Raw genomic sequence first — 15,585 nt, forward strand, 5'->3', positions numbered from 1 at the left:
TGAACTAGGCAGGAAAGACAACTGGGTTCAGGTAACCCCAGGAAGGTGACTGTCCAGTTTCCTCTTGAAGATTTCCAGGGTAGGTGATCGCACCACCTCTGGAGGGAGCTTATTCCACAGTCTGTGGAGAAGAAGTTTTTCCTAGTGTTAAGCCTGAAATGGTCTTCCAGGAGTTTGTGGCCATTACTCTTGGTTTTCCCCAAGGGTGCCCTGGTGAACAGTTGTTCATCGAGCCCTTGATGTATTCCCCTGATATAGCAGTAAGCTGCTACCAAGTCCCCTCTCAGCCTTCTCTTTTTTAGGTTGAAGAGACCCAAGTCCCTCAGCCTTTCCTCATATGGCTTGCCTTGCAAGTCTCTGATCATACGGGTGGCTCTTCTCTGGACTCTCAAGCTTCTCCACATCTGTGTTGAAATGCAGTGCCCAGAACTGGACGCAGTACTCCAAATGCGATCTCACCAATGCTGAGTAAAGTGGAAGAATCACCTCCTTGGTTTTTCTTGAGGTGCATCCGTTGATGCATGCCAGAGTATTGTTTGCTACGCTGGCTGCAGAATTGCACTGACAGCTCGTGTTCATACTATGGTCTATTATTACCCCCAGGTCCCTTTCAGTCATGGTGCCTAGTCAGTTTGGTGCTACTGAGCCTGTAAGTATGCTGGGGACTGTTCATCCCCAGATGGAGCACTTTACATTTCTCAATGTTGAACTTCATCTGGTTCCAATCTGCCCAGCCTCCTAGCCTGTCTAGGTCTGCCTTTATCTGAAGCCTATTTTCAAGCGTGACCATGCTCCCCCATAACTTGGTGTCATCCGTGAACTTGGCCAGTGAGCTCTTCACTCCCACATCCAAATCATACATACCCCTTCTGTTACAAATTCTGTTGCATTCTGTCACTGGTTACACCCAGGCAATTATTCTTGTGAAACAATCAAATTTCTGTGCCAGACACTTAGCAAGCACCACCCAAGTTTTATAACTTCATTTTCACTAAGTCCCCTTGAATTATTTATGACTGAGAGGTCTTGTTCTCAGTTTTCTTAAGCACATAACTCTGAAAACCCTATTTTAGTGTTTTCAGTATCCATTACTATATCACCAGGGCTGATCCTCACTTTATATTTTTAATCGGGTCCATCTCATCACAACTTCAGAATCCTTTTTTTCCCTTTGGTTCTGGTGGATACCCTGAAGAAACAGAATGAGATTATCATTTTAAATTCTAAGGACAGGCACAGTGCAGCTTGGATACAAAGTCAGTACATGTTTGGATACGCTTTCATTTGTTGATTTGAATATACTGCTAGGAGTTGTCATATGCTTTATGTTCATAGACAGCCTTTTAGCACAGGCCACCCAAGGTGTAATTGTTTAGCTATTGTGTTTAGTCTTGTCTAGAAAATGATCAAAGACTATAAAGCTTGCATCTTATTGGTATAATATGACTTGTGGTTACTGTGAGTTCCAAATTATCTGAAACTTAACTGTTGTCACACCTTGACATTTTAGATAAAATTGAAAGAGCTGATGCAAAACCATTGTTAAATATATTGAAGCATTCGCCTTTCCGCTGGCCTGTGCTGGAATCTAACATCGGACCAGAAGGACTGTGGTCAGAAAGGAAGTTCAGTCTGCTCCAGACCCTTGCGACATTTCGGGGTCAGTACAGTAACTCTGTCTTCATCCGCCTATATGTGGCCCCTGATGACAAAAACTCCAGTCAGTACATCTTGAAGGTACAGTACAACATGCCCAAGTGCTACTTGTCAGGGCAACATGATCCATTTTTAAAGATAGAATTCAGTAATGGCAATTTAAGAGTAGCTATACTTATTAGTACCCAATGACTTGTAAAGGTCCATGTTCATCAGCTTATAGGAATTTAGAAGCTGTTAGGTTCCAAATACTTCGCTACCACAGGTGAAAACTTTTAGTGGATAGAAAAAGCAGAATTGTGGGTAATATGTGATCCTGATGAACCAGTATACAAGATCTATGTGAGCATGCATCTGAGGTCAAAATATAGTCCTGGGTGGTTTTAATATTCTTTATGTGAAGCACCAGTTGTGTGATACAGGGCACATTTTTTTCTGTGCATCTTTTGTAGGTATTTTAAACTCTAGATATTACACTTGTGATAGTAATGTATTATCCCATATTTTTATAGCATCTTTCATCTTAAATGATCCCCCAACACTTTGAGATTTCAAATATAGGATTCACTTACCCCCTTTCACTGAAATGCATTCACTTCTGAAGTGAAACATAGCAGCTGGTTAACAATGCATGACAATATTACACAGCATTTTAGGATGGCAAGTGAAGAAAAATGTTAGTTATAGCCCATAAAATCTTCAGGGAAAACGTGGGTTGGCAGATGGAAATGATTATCATGGAAAATCACCAGGATGGGTCCACCTGGACTGATATGTTCCAAAACACTTTTCATTGCTTGTTAAAGGAGAGGGACCCTAAATAACCTAGCCTTTAAGCAACCAGCAATGAAATTGTATATTAGAATTAAGTTAGAGCAGTAATGTTCAACCAGGTGCCAGAATGTGCAAACAAGAGTCACAAGATAAACCCAGAGGATGCATCTACATGTGCCATTAAGGCAACATGATAAAATGTTGGTTTAGTTGGCACTGGGATTTATCATAGTTTCTTAATGGTATGTGTAGATGTTCAAACTGCTGCAGTCCAGGGCACACATGCAGACACTGCAGCAGTTTGAGCTGGGGCGGAGTAGCCCTGGGCTGGCAGAAGACCTAGAGGGATCAGCCCCAGGCTCTGGGAGGTAGTGTTGGGCAGCAGAAGGGATGGCTGGGATATGAAAGTGCCCCAGTGTGCAGAGTCCTGTGACTAAGCAACAGCCAGGGCTGACCAGGCACAATGTACGCCTGGGTCAGCATTACGTGTGCGTTTAGGCACAATTATTTTAGCCACTGTAAGATAGTATTGTCCTCAGTACTGTCTTATGGTGGCAAAAATTATTTTGCTGCAGTCGAATAGCATTGCACATGTAGACTGTGATGTTTTACACTGCAGCGAATTAGTCTACTGTGCAGTTAAGCGCATGTGTAGATGCACCCAGAGATTTCAAATGGGAATTCATAGTATTCAAAACATGCTGACCTGTTGTAGTCTTCTGAATTCTTTGCAACAGAAAAATTGCTGTATACATTTTCTCTAGTCAAAAAAGAGTGAGAACTAAGAGCTAGCATTTTCTGAGGGCTGCCTCAATTCTAATGAGAGGTGCCTCAAAACTAAAAAGGCTTAGAACCACTGAGACACAAAAGATGATGCGGAAAATTATTATATTAGGTACCACAGTGAAATAAAATTGATGGTCCTTATATTGCAAATGATATTCTGGCATTTTGAGTGTATAATGTTGTTTGAGACTGAAGTGTCTCTTGTTTTGGTGCTAGATGGGTTATTTATCACAATTAAAAAAAAAGTCATTTTAGGCAGGAATATCCGACTGAGATGAATTTCAGTTAATTATTTCTAGCAGTCCCTTAATGAGTTTGTTTCTACTTTTAAAGTCAAGTCAACAGTAAATCAAGATAACAAGTCACTTCCTTGTTTTACTAGCAGGTTTCTGTATGAAGGTATTGATTCCATCAAAATGATATTCAAATATTGGCAGATAGGCACCTGGCCTTTTCCAGCTTCTGTTAAACTGAGCCCCAGCTCATGAAAGCTTACGCTATACATGTTTCTATTTCAGTCTAAGGTGCAAATCTACCCTGCCTTCTTCAGGAGCAATTCAGTCAAAAGTCTCTTTCAAAGGCTGAAACACTAGAATTAGCATAAGTAATATTTTGCAAGAAACAGCCTAGGTAACTGTCTCTTCCAGTAATCTATCAGGTCCAAGTCAACCACTAAAATGGGCAATTAGAACAAAAGCATCCTTTATGATTTCTCTTAGCTGTGGAGTATACCTCTTTTGTGTCTCCACTGAGACTATGTAATCAAAGAATTGCACAATATGAATGAACCTGTTATTCCCTAAGGTCATGAACGATACATGCCCCTGGAAGTTGGGGGGACACAGCAACCGCCCGCAGGCGGTGGTGTCGGTGGCAGGGGCATGATGGTGGTGAGCGGGGAGCTCCCACAGGTTGCTGCAGTGGTGTCGTCAGCAGGGGAAGGTGGTGAGTGGCAACTGATGGTTGGCAACCACCCGCAGACAAAACCAGCAGCGTAGGCAGCAGCCAGAGGCAATCAGCGACTGCCTGCAGATGCTGCCAGCGGTGTCAGCAGTGACGGGTGGCAAACGGTGACTGCCCACAGGCGCTGCCGGGAGTGTCGGCGGCAGCCAATTGCAGGGGGTGCACAGCTAATCTCAGGGGTGCATGTGCACCTGCATGCGCCCCCTCCATGTTGCCAATGCCTCAGGTACTCCTCACATACTGGTAGTTTTTTAGGAGCTTGATTTTAAGAATGCATTTGCCAATGTTCTAATTTGTTAGTGATAATGAATTTCCAAGAAGGCAGATATGCTACAAAATCTATTTATGAGAAAGATTTACAGCAAAAATCTGTTTCCCCTCTCTCTGGTAAAGATTCATGAATGAACTGGTTTACATAATATTTAAAGTAGAAAAACTCCACTCAAAACTTTCTCTTTACTCAAACTCTTTGACCCTTTCCTGAATGCTAAAGAAGGTTGTTAATGTTTTCGCATTTTGTTTTTTTCACAATTTTCCACTTGGGTTCAACCAGAATGTTTTTCATAGAATCATAGAGCAGAGGGGAGGGGCCAGCCCTGCTGTGGAGCTGAGCCCAGCCCAGCCCAGCCCAGCCCAGAGAGCATGTTGGGATTATGGTGGAGTCTGATTTATCTTAAACCAGCAAGGGGTCTGGGACAGACATTGCATAAACTGGTTTGACCCAAATCAGTTAAGTCTGATACTACATTCAACCAGGTTTATCTCAAACTGGTTTCAGCCATTTTCAAACTGGTTTATCTGCACTGAACATTTGGTCTGTTATAAGTTTAAACCAGTTTCTGATCACTTAAAGTGGTTTATGTGTAATGTCTGTCCCTAGCCTTCGAGTTGAGTATAATATTTTTTGGTAGGCACTCTCTCTGCTCCCCCAAGCGTATAAGCCTCATTTTTGGACCAGAAAGGTTCACTTAAGTGCTTAAACCACTGAAGATTTTATTGAACAGACCAAATCAGCTGATGTCATTATTGCTGGTGTAGATATCTTAAAAATTAGCACTGGAGTTCTCTTTTCTTTTGGGCACATTAAAGGGAAAACTGTTAGTGTTTCTCAAGAATTTTTAAACTTTTAAAATATTTATAGTAATGAGATTTTACATAACTAAAGGAGCCTTCCTGAATTCTTGTGTAAGGGAAAGTAATTTCTGTGAATTACTTGTTTTCCTTTTGTATGATTTTTTCTAAAAAGCTTTAAAATAGTTGGAAGTATAGAAAACTTGATATTTATTTGATATTTGTTTGCTTGTTTATCTATTTCTTTATTTCAGCTTCTAGAAATTGAAATACAAAATATTTAATATTTATTTTCTTTCCATTTAAAATTATGCCAGTTTGAAACTATATAAAGGAATCTAACCTTTCTTTATTGCATTGGGCCTTTTAAAAGAAAAAATGCTCCAGAAAAATAATCTTGTGACATCAAAATTGCTGTTTGCAGCCTCATTAATATCTTTATCAGTGTTTTGTGGGTGACTGTAGGTTTAAATTCTGCCTCAAGACATGATGACAGAGGGGTGGTTAAAGCATTTCACTATCACTCGTAAGGTCTGAGTTATGAGCCCTTTATTTAGATATGTGCCAAAGACTGCCCTGAGTTTATAGGATACCTCATCCAGGTATTCAGTCTCTGATGATGAGGTACCCAGTAAACTGGATTCAGGCTGGGGAATGAGAGGCAGCCAAATACGATGCTAGCTATGTCACTCTCCTGCATGTTGTTGGCTACAGAAACTGAAGTGTCTTAACCATGCTAACCATTATGAGCTTTGACTTCTGTCTGAGCTGAGTCCTCTGAGTGCTTCAAGACAACCAGGAATAGTTTATTTTATGAAGAATATGGGTTTGCAGTAAGTTTTCTCTAATTAAAAACTGACAGCAGTATGCAAATACTTTGCCATAGTTCTGCTATATTACAGAATGAAGGCAGATCAGCGTGAACATTAATGACCATCTAAAAAATGTTCTGTGGACTGTTTTTTTAAAAGCAGGACAACCTCAGCGTCTGGTTTTACTTTGGATTTTTCATGGTTCATATGTATTTAGGTGCTCCTGATGCTTTTTTGGGGTTGACTTAAGGATGGTTGGGGTATTGTTAATGTCAATCAGGTGTAATTTACAATGCTCTCCTTCTGTGAGCTCCTGTAGAATTTTTGCCATTTTTGTGCAATTTATTATTTGGGACAGTATTATACTACTACCTGCCATAATGGTAGAAAAATACCAGTCCTTCTGGAGGTGCATGGGTACACGTGTGTTTTAATACAGATTATATAAGGACTGTTATATGCTTTCCTTGTTTATTTAAACAGCTAGACCAAGCAACCCTATCATTGTCATCACGTGAAGACTACATTGATAACACCACAGAAGCTAAAGCTGTAAGTATTATTCACTTGAGCTTTGAGAAACCATTTGCCTATTAGAAAATTCTTCTTTTTTGATGTGCTTCAAACTGAGAATAGACACTGATTTTTTTTTTCTTTTCCTGCTTATGCATAACTACCATTAATTTAACTTCTTTTTCTGTTTCTTCAACATGTCATTCTTGCTCTTATACAATAGCAGTAAGAATTTACCTCTTCCTGCCTTTCCTCTGAAACAGTTTTGGCTTGATTCAGTTGAAGTGCATGAGGCAGGTCAATCACGCCAAGTATCAATCTTGTAGCAAGCTCTAGTATTTTAGATCAACACTGTCAAATGCTTTTAGAGTTATTTTAGTCAGAGAATAAGGTCCCTAAATCAATTCCATGGTCTTCAAGCTCCTTTTCTTGCTATGACCCTTCCCTTTTGGTATACTCTGTCTCCTCACAACTGCTCAGAGATCCATCATAGTACCATGATAAGTCTGCAGCAACTTTTCTCTGGAGTCTAACTACTCCACAATTGTGAATGAGTTGCAGCGTTCAAGTTTTCAGTAATTATGTTGATATCTGGCAACTACAACATCCTTTCCGCCAAGTATGATTGAAAAATATTTAATGTCCAACACTAAGAAATTATGACAAAGCTGAAAATAATCTACTAAACCTTTCTGTGGGGACAGTGGCCATTACTATCATCCATGTTATCCTTCCTCTCCCACATGCTTCCTGTTCCCTGATGGGCTAGTGAATTTTACAATGCCATCCCTCTGGCTAGGAAATATTGTAATCCATTGAACTATATTTTCAGACAGTGAAATATTGGTAGTTTATTGGAGTACACATTTATTCCTGGGGATTCTGTAGCCAGTAGGGTTCCGTAAGACACCCTCCAGTCCTATAAGGAGATCTGGGATCTCCAAAATGACAAAGCCAAACTGGATGTGATGCATGAATTGTTGCAGCGGTGTCTTAGAAACATACATATATATTTAATAAATAAGCATGTGTTGTTTGTGTTGTCTATTAAACTGTCTCATTCTAACACAAGTGTCATTTTGTATGATCTGTAATTTGCAGTCCTTCCTTTCCTTTTTCAGGTCCTTGTGATAAGGTATTTAGCAGATATTTATATTTATGCTGTCATAACAATACCTGATGCAGGGTAATTTCCTGTTGCTTCCTGTCATGGAAATGAACTAATCTCACAGAACGCTTGTTTTGCACTTGAAGTAGAGACCTAAATGCCGAATATTTTTCTTGAGTCTTTAGCTATGCTCTCTGATACTACTGGTACAGATGTCCTCAGAAGCAAATGCAACATTCATGCAATTCTTCTTTCCTTACAGTACAGAGATGCCTTCTTGCAGTTCATGGTTGATATAGCAGTACTTCTGGGTGCCAATGCAACACGAGCAGAGTCTGATATGAAGTCAGTTCTAAGGCTGGAAATTAAAATGGCTGAGGTTAGTAATTTTCTAATGTGTGATCACAGCTAACTGCTAGAAAAGGTGCATTAAGAGAAGAAATAGCATATTAAAATAGCACAAAAGGAAGCCATTACCTTGACAGCTTTTGTAATTATATTTCTTGGAAGGTGTTGTGGAAGGGTAGGGCAAATACAAAAAAGAAAAGCCTGAAGCAAGCCTCTTGCATTAGTAAATGGTTTAACTCATTTTTTGTTCTAGAAAATAACCATATTAGTAAATTCCATTCTTTAAATCTGAAAATAATTATTAGTTATTGTATTTTGATATAGGCTGTTTTAGCCATATATGTCCCCTGTTGTGCAGCGAGATACTCTTATAACTAATTCTTCTGAAAAATCTTGAAAAGTAATTGTATGCCATTACGGATTATTACATGTTGTCAAACAATTTTATGGCTAGCCATCCTCCTGGCATTTTTTATTTTATTATTTTTGCTATCTCGAAGAATTTTATCTCCCTCTGAGTTGTCGGGGCCTTCTTGTTTGAGAAAACTAATTGTCCCACAATTGCACAATCAATGTTCCAATTGAAATTGCTTGCAGCATTTGGCTAGGATGGAAAAACAGATATCTAGTTGAACCTATCTAGGAAGTGTGGAGGCTGCATGGACCAACAATCTTTGTTCTAAAATGGAATACTAAAGAAAGGATCTTCCCTTCCCTTCTTCCCTCCTGCCCACAACACTAGGAGTAGAGATCAATAATCTTAATGTTGAAAGCAGAGGCAGGCTAAATGTGGCAGCAGAGTGAAGTGGGACATACCAACTGGAAGGATGGAGTTTACAGTAATACTGGATTTAGCTCTCTATGGCCCCTGCCACATGATACACTTGAGATGTGATTAACCAATTAATCATGCCTTAAGTTGTGACCCAGCCACACATTCAACAAATTAATGGTGTGGTAAAACAAGGAATAAATCACCAAGTTATTCCACAAAAAATGTGTAGTAACTTTGTGGCTCATTCCCATTACGCCATTAATCGATGCTGTAGCCAGGTGCTCCCCTGTGGCTGGGCATCCTGTCAGCTGTCTGGGTGCAGTTGCTGGTGTGCCCCATATACTTGCATGGCTGGGACTCCTATTAGTTGATGGGGCCTGTAGCCATGGGAGCTCATGAAGTGCATGTGAACTCCCAACTGTGGAAATACCTGGGAGTGGGGAAAAACTGGGGAAATACCCCAGTGGCTCTGAGCCCTATCAGCTATGGGCTTGCAGCTGTGGGAATAATGAGGTTCCCCAGCAGCTGCAAGCCCTATCATGATCCTGGGCTCCCCTGGCACTGTCAATAAGGTGTGATTGGGTCTGATGTGCAATTCCACAGTCATGACACCTGCATGCACATGGGGCATAGCAGGAGGCACGATTGTGTAGATCATGCATCAGATCCTATCACGTCCTTATCTGAATATCTGGCAGGGGCCTATCATCCCCCTCATGGGCACCACTTAAGAGGGCCAGAAATCATGCAAGATTTTTGATTTGTGGGATCAGATTGACTTCAAGATTTGACTAAACCGATTTATGCCACATACTGAGCATTGAGCCCTCAGAGTTCCTGACTGTCCTAATGAGGGATAAAAATTTGCAACCTGTTGGGATTGCCAGTTGACTTGGGGAATGGTTGTAGACTAACATAACCTTTGTGGTGGCCCTGTGCATTTTGACCTCCAGATCTATATGGCCACATGCTTTTTGCAGGAGTTTTGCTCCTGGTAGTTGCACATTTTGCTGGTGTTTCAATTAGTGTCCTTCTGTTAGTGGTGGAAAACTAGCTTAAATTAGGGCTGCCCCCTCAAAACTGCCATAGAGTTTGAGGTTTCTGTACACTGTTGTGGAGGGCAGCCATCTGTCTGCCTTCTCTCATGTGGATTAAGTAAGTACTCTGCTTACAAAAGCTCTGATTTAGTTAGTCTGTAAAGGTACATATCTACCCTGTGTTCTGCCTGATTTTAGACTAACACAGGTAACTACTGTCTGTATCCTCTCATGTGGACCATGGGACCTATGGACAATAGCAGAGAGGCTTCTTGTGAAGTATCGATACCTTGCCTTTGACCTAGGCCTCCTCACTTTCACATGCACCTTTTTAATCCAGTTGTGTTGATTGTTGATGCTACTGTTAACAGAGGGCTTTGTAGAACTTGGGGTGATCCGGGAGTAGTGATAAGGGTTAGACTTTGGAGACAGTCCCTTACAAGGGAATGTCTTACAACTTGAGGAATTTGAACATGACCCTGGGGGGAATCAAGATGGAGGAAAACCATGCTGTGGTATCATTAAAGGTCTGTTCTCTTCCTCCTTCATAGTTGTCATTGGTCACTGCGGGACCTAAATTATTACACTGAGATGGTAGTTATAATGAGCATTCATTTTGTCCATGAAGGAAAAAAATACTTTTTTATTAAACCCAATATATAAAGTCAAATGTTCAGCTTTACTTATTTTTTTCAAGATAACCTCTTGTAAAATTCCATTCCTTTTAATGAGAACATCCTATTGTATCTCAATATATAAAGCAAGAAGTATTTATTCTATTCTTTACTGCTGCTGTCAATGGATGCATTGTTCCAGAAATTTCTTTGATAAAGACCTACAGATTTTTGTCATTGATTTAAGTGCCTGTGTGAAGCTGCCATTTCATAGATGAAATCGACCATAACAGCCCTCAGGGTGAATAATGCACATTCAACTATAAAACAAATAGCATAGCTGACAATTAGCCAATCTCTCTCTAAAAGAACCAATTTCCATAAACCCTCCCCCACATATATAAAGAGGCAAGTCCATTGACTCTGTTATCCAATCTAATAAGCTCAATGGGCTTTATATATATGTTTATATATTTTATATACATTTCTTAATGTGGCTTTAAGGCAAGCTGTAGATTTCATTGCATTTTAGGCTCTTAATAAATACAGTATCAGGGAGCATCTACTTATGTTATTAATGCACTTGAATAAATTCTGGTGCAGTTTGGGCTGGAGTTTATAGCTCCCAGGTGCAGTGTTTACATGTGTGCCTGGGACCACAGCACATTGAGTCAGGGCATGCAGCTCTGGCTGGCATGGAGCCTAGGAAGTCAGCCTGCCAGCCTGGAGCTGCTCCACCCCAACTCAGTGTGCTGCTGAGGGGCTAGCTGGGGCACAAGGGTGCTATAGTGCAGGGCTAGCCGGCAGGCAGCTCCCTGCATTGTAACACCCTCATGCTCCAGCCATCCCTGATCACTGTTTACACATATATTGTGATACACTAAATAACTCCACCATAGGAGTAGTACTTATGTCAGACAGTACTATCCTACAGCAGAGTTAAGTAGTTTACTGTGGCCAAATTGTGCTGCACATGTAGACGGTGATGCTTTACTGTGAAGCTAAGAAGTCAACTCCACAGTAAAGTTCATGTGTAGATCCCCCCTCCCCCCATATTCATTTTTAAGTGAACTTCATGGGGAGTACATGCCCAGGGAGCAGGACAACAGTTGGAATGGAAAGAAAATATTTCAGAGATCAGGTCTTACAATGATGGATGAAGTGGAATTTTTAGGGACAATTAGGAGGTATGTTGGGAAACCAAGATTTCCAGTAGTTTTAGATGAATGGACCATATACAGCAACAAGCAGCATTTCCTGAAGGAAGAAAGCAAAGGGTGCCATAATTTAAAGATTTATCAGACTAATACATGCAAGAATGGAACACAATGGGATTTTAAGGAGGAGGGAGTGGGACAACTTCAGGAATCAGAGTCCATGGGAGTAGCTGAGACAATAAAAAAGATGGAGAGTGGAGTTGGAGACCAACTTAAACCTCTTTCAGTATGGCTTGAGGAATAGTAAAAAAACCCCAGAGAAATTTAGCATACAAGTTTAGATTGGAAAACTGCCAAGTCTGGAGTCACCATCCATGTCCTGTTCAATTTCAATGTGGTCCATAGTATCAAATTTACCTTAGAGTTGGGGTGAAACAAGCATCTACCAGCATCCAACCCCCCCTTGAAATCTGAGAAAATAAAAATCCTCTTTTATGAATGCCTCTACTTTTACTCTTTCATTTCTTTGAATCTAGATATTTTGAGCTGGAATGAACTTCTAGTTTAATTCATAGAGCATTAGAGATCCAAATTCTACTATCACTTATGGTGGTAGGAATCCAAGTTAATGTACTTGGGATTAAACCTGGTTTTGGCCTAATGGGCATTTTTACATGTGCCGGGGGCAGGGGGAATGCTTTAAAGTGCACAGAGTGTCTCTTGTATCAGCATCCCCACGCTTTAAAATGATGGCGGGGGGTGTTTTGCCAATTACACCAAACTCTGGGGTAAAGCATCCACACCTGAGGACAGGAGGGTGATCCAAGTGGATCTTGGCAGGCTCATGAAATGGGCAGACGAGAACCTGATGGTGTTTAACACCAAAAAATGCAAGGTTCTCCACGTTGGGAGGAAAAACCTGCAGCATGCTTATAGGCTCGGCAGTGCTACGCTGATTAGCACTACAGATGAAAGGGACTTAGGGGTCATGGTTGACCACAAGATGAACATGAGCCTTCAGTGTGATGCTGTGGCTAGTAAAGCGAGCAAAACACTGGATTGCATCCATAGATGCTTCTCAAGCAAATCCCGGGACATCATTCTCCCGTTGTACTCGGTCTTGCTGAGCCCACAGCTGGAGTACTGCATCCAGTTTTGGGCTCCACAATTGAAAAAGGATGTGGAGAAGCTTGAGAGAGTCCAGAGAAGAGCCACGCGCATGACCAGAGGTCAGGAAAACAGACCTTATGAAGAGAGGCTGAGAGCCATGGGGCTCTTCAGCCTGGAAAAGTGCAGGCTCAGGGTTGATCTGGTGGCCACCTATAAGTTTATCAGGGGTGCTCATCAGGATCTGGGGGAACGTCTGTTCACACAAGATCGAACGGTCACAAACTCCGCCACGATTGATTCAGGCTGGACATAAGAAAGAACTTCTTCACTGTCCAAGCCCCCAAGGTTTGGAATAGACTGCCACCAGAGGTGGTTCAAGCACCTACTTTGAATGCCTTCAAGACACATTTGGATGCTTATCTTGCTGGGATCCTATGATCCCTGCTGACTTCCTGCCCTTGGGGCAGGGGGTTGGACTCGATGATCCTCCGGGGTCCCTTCCAGCCCAAATGTCTATGAAATAACTATGAAATACTTAAAGCTTGTCAAATAAGCACAGAGCTTTGATGAGCTTTAGATAAAGCACCCCTACCACCATTTTGAAGTGTGAGGATGCTGATACATGAGAAGCAGAGGCTGGCTGGAGTCTGCTAATTAGCACGCTTCAGTAGACTCTATTAATCAAGTCTGCTCTGATGTACTGTAATTAGAGCTCATCTAAGCAGCCTCCCAGAATGTGTGTAGGCACCCACTGTGTTTAAAGAAAGAAAATATAGGATGGTGAAAAGAAATGGAGTTAGATTTAAAATATGGCTCATGGTAGCTGACATCTCTTTCTGAGATTTGGGAGGCAGTTATTTGCTTTGATTTTTTTTTTTTTTTTGCTTCAGCTGTCATATTAAATAGTTCTATGGGCAAATATGATGGAAATAAATAATGTGAGAAGATTTCTTAGGAGATCTTTTTTTTCCTTTGTGTTCTCCAGATTATGATTCCATACGAAAATCGAACCAGTGAGAATATGTACAATAAAATGAATATTTCAGAACTTAATACCATGATCCCAGAGGTGGGTGAAGTTTTTGAAAAATTACTCTATTAATTCTGATGTATATGATTTCCCGTAGAAAATTAAAAGTGCTTCCACTATGCAGAAGGAAACACTTTAAATGAATATCAGTAGAAAATAATTGCTGTTACTTTCAATACAGCTTCCTCTCTGCTGCAGTTTCAAAGTATTCACACGGATGAGGTACATTTTTTTCTAACTTTTAAATTGGTAACATCCCCTCAGCCACTAAAAAGAACCTTACAAATTCATCACTGTGTGTTCATCTCTATTTGTAAACTGTATTAATTAAGCCTTTGTTTGTTCTTTTAGTTTGACTGGCTGGGGGACATCAAGAAGGTGATTGACATCAGACTCTATCCTGATCTTAAAGACATTGGTCCTTCTGAAAAAGTGATTGTCCGTGCACCCCAGTACTTCAAAGATTTATTCAGAATCCTGGAAAATGAGAGGAAAAAGTAAGGGTTATATGATGGTGTCATTTTAATGCGCCTTTCAGGTGCCTTCCAGCATCTCCTCAGATCAAGTCTTTATGCAGGCATTCAGTTTTACATGAATAAGGGCATTAGGCCCTATGTGTAGTAAGGCCATTTTCAAATTTCAAACAGTTTCTTTGTTGAAAAAAAAGCTGCTTCAATGAGGCCAGCACTTGATGGTACATTCAATACATCCATGCAAAAATGGACCTGATTGTCCTTGGCCTTGCACCTGATGTAGTCTTTTACCTTTGTGGGATGTATTAAGTGCTTCCTTCATAAAGCAGTAAGGCTGGGAGGGACTTCAAGAGATCATTTAGTCGAACCTGCTACCTTGGCATTATTAGTACTATGCTCTAACTGCCTGAGCTACAATGGGAGCAGCTTTGTATGAGAGGATGGAAGATCGGACCCGTCCAGGAGCATAACTAAGGGGAGTTACTTATGCTAACTCAACAGCCCCAGGCACTGACATGGTGGGTAGGGGACAGCATAAAAATAACAGCCACCAACAGCAGCACTGAATTTCCCTGCTATGCCTCTGGGCCCTTCCTTTAGTGAACACAGTATGTGCTCAGATTTTGTCCCATTCTGCAATGTTTTTTTATGATGAAAGCTCCCTAAGGAGTTTATGAATTACCCTGCTGCTTTTTGAGCTGTTTGTTTAATGAATGCCTTTTGCAGTCCACTTTTTTAGCTTGAATTTCTTTCAAAAAACGAGTTATTGCTAATAATAGTCACATTTTTTTGGTCACAATATGTCAAACAAATCATATTCCTATCAGCTGAGAAACACTAGAATAGTACAGAGAATTTTAAACCTTTAAAAACATTCAGAATACTTGTAAAAATATCATGCAGGTCAGACAGTGCCAAAAATAAAAATAATTTCCAACTCCCAATAATCAGGGATCCTTTAATTTAACCAGTTCAAACTAATGCCTTCGCAGCACTTCTGATTCATGCTGTTGAACAATGTCTTTGCTTTGGACCTGATTCTCCTTTGCTTTGTGCTTCATAAAGACAGTTAAGGAAGTGAAAAGTGGGGGTGGAAATGCTGATTTGGTAGCATTTTACACCTACTCTGCAGTGCTCTGAATGAGAGCACAGGTAGCAGGAGCGCACTGAAGAATCAATCCATCAGTGGCTGTGTTGGCATTCCTATGGACATTCATAGATGTTAGGGTTGTAAGGGACCTCAATAGATCATCGAGTCCGACCCCCTGCATAGGCAGGGAAGAGGGCTGGGTCTAGATGACCCCAGCTAGATGCGTATCTAACCTACTCTTGAACAACCCCAGGGGAGGGGGGAGCAA

General features: G+C 40.9%; 1 protein-coding gene across 1 annotated transcript in view; it reads left to right on the forward strand.

Moving 5' to 3' along the window:
* The window catches only part of PHEX (phosphate regulating endopeptidase homolog X-linked), a 184,643-nt gene that overhangs the window by 41,390 nt on the left and 127,668 nt on the right, over positions 1–15,585 (forward strand). The window contains exons 5-9 of the mRNA XM_006033924.3: positions 1,511–1,737; positions 6,546–6,614; positions 7,946–8,062; positions 13,710–13,793; positions 14,106–14,251. Coding sequence (XP_006033986.1) covers positions 1,511–1,737; positions 6,546–6,614; positions 7,946–8,062; positions 13,710–13,793; positions 14,106–14,251 — 643 coding nt within the window. The remainder of the gene's footprint in view (positions 1–1,510; positions 1,738–6,545; positions 6,615–7,945; positions 8,063–13,709; positions 13,794–14,105; positions 14,252–15,585) is intronic.

This window comes from Alligator sinensis, unplaced genomic scaffold, assembly GCF_000455745.1.
Source record: "Alligator sinensis unplaced genomic scaffold, ASM45574v1 scaffold926_1, whole genome shotgun sequence".
In the NCBI taxonomy this organism is placed as follows: Eukaryota; Metazoa; Chordata; order Crocodylia; family Alligatoridae; genus Alligator; species Alligator sinensis.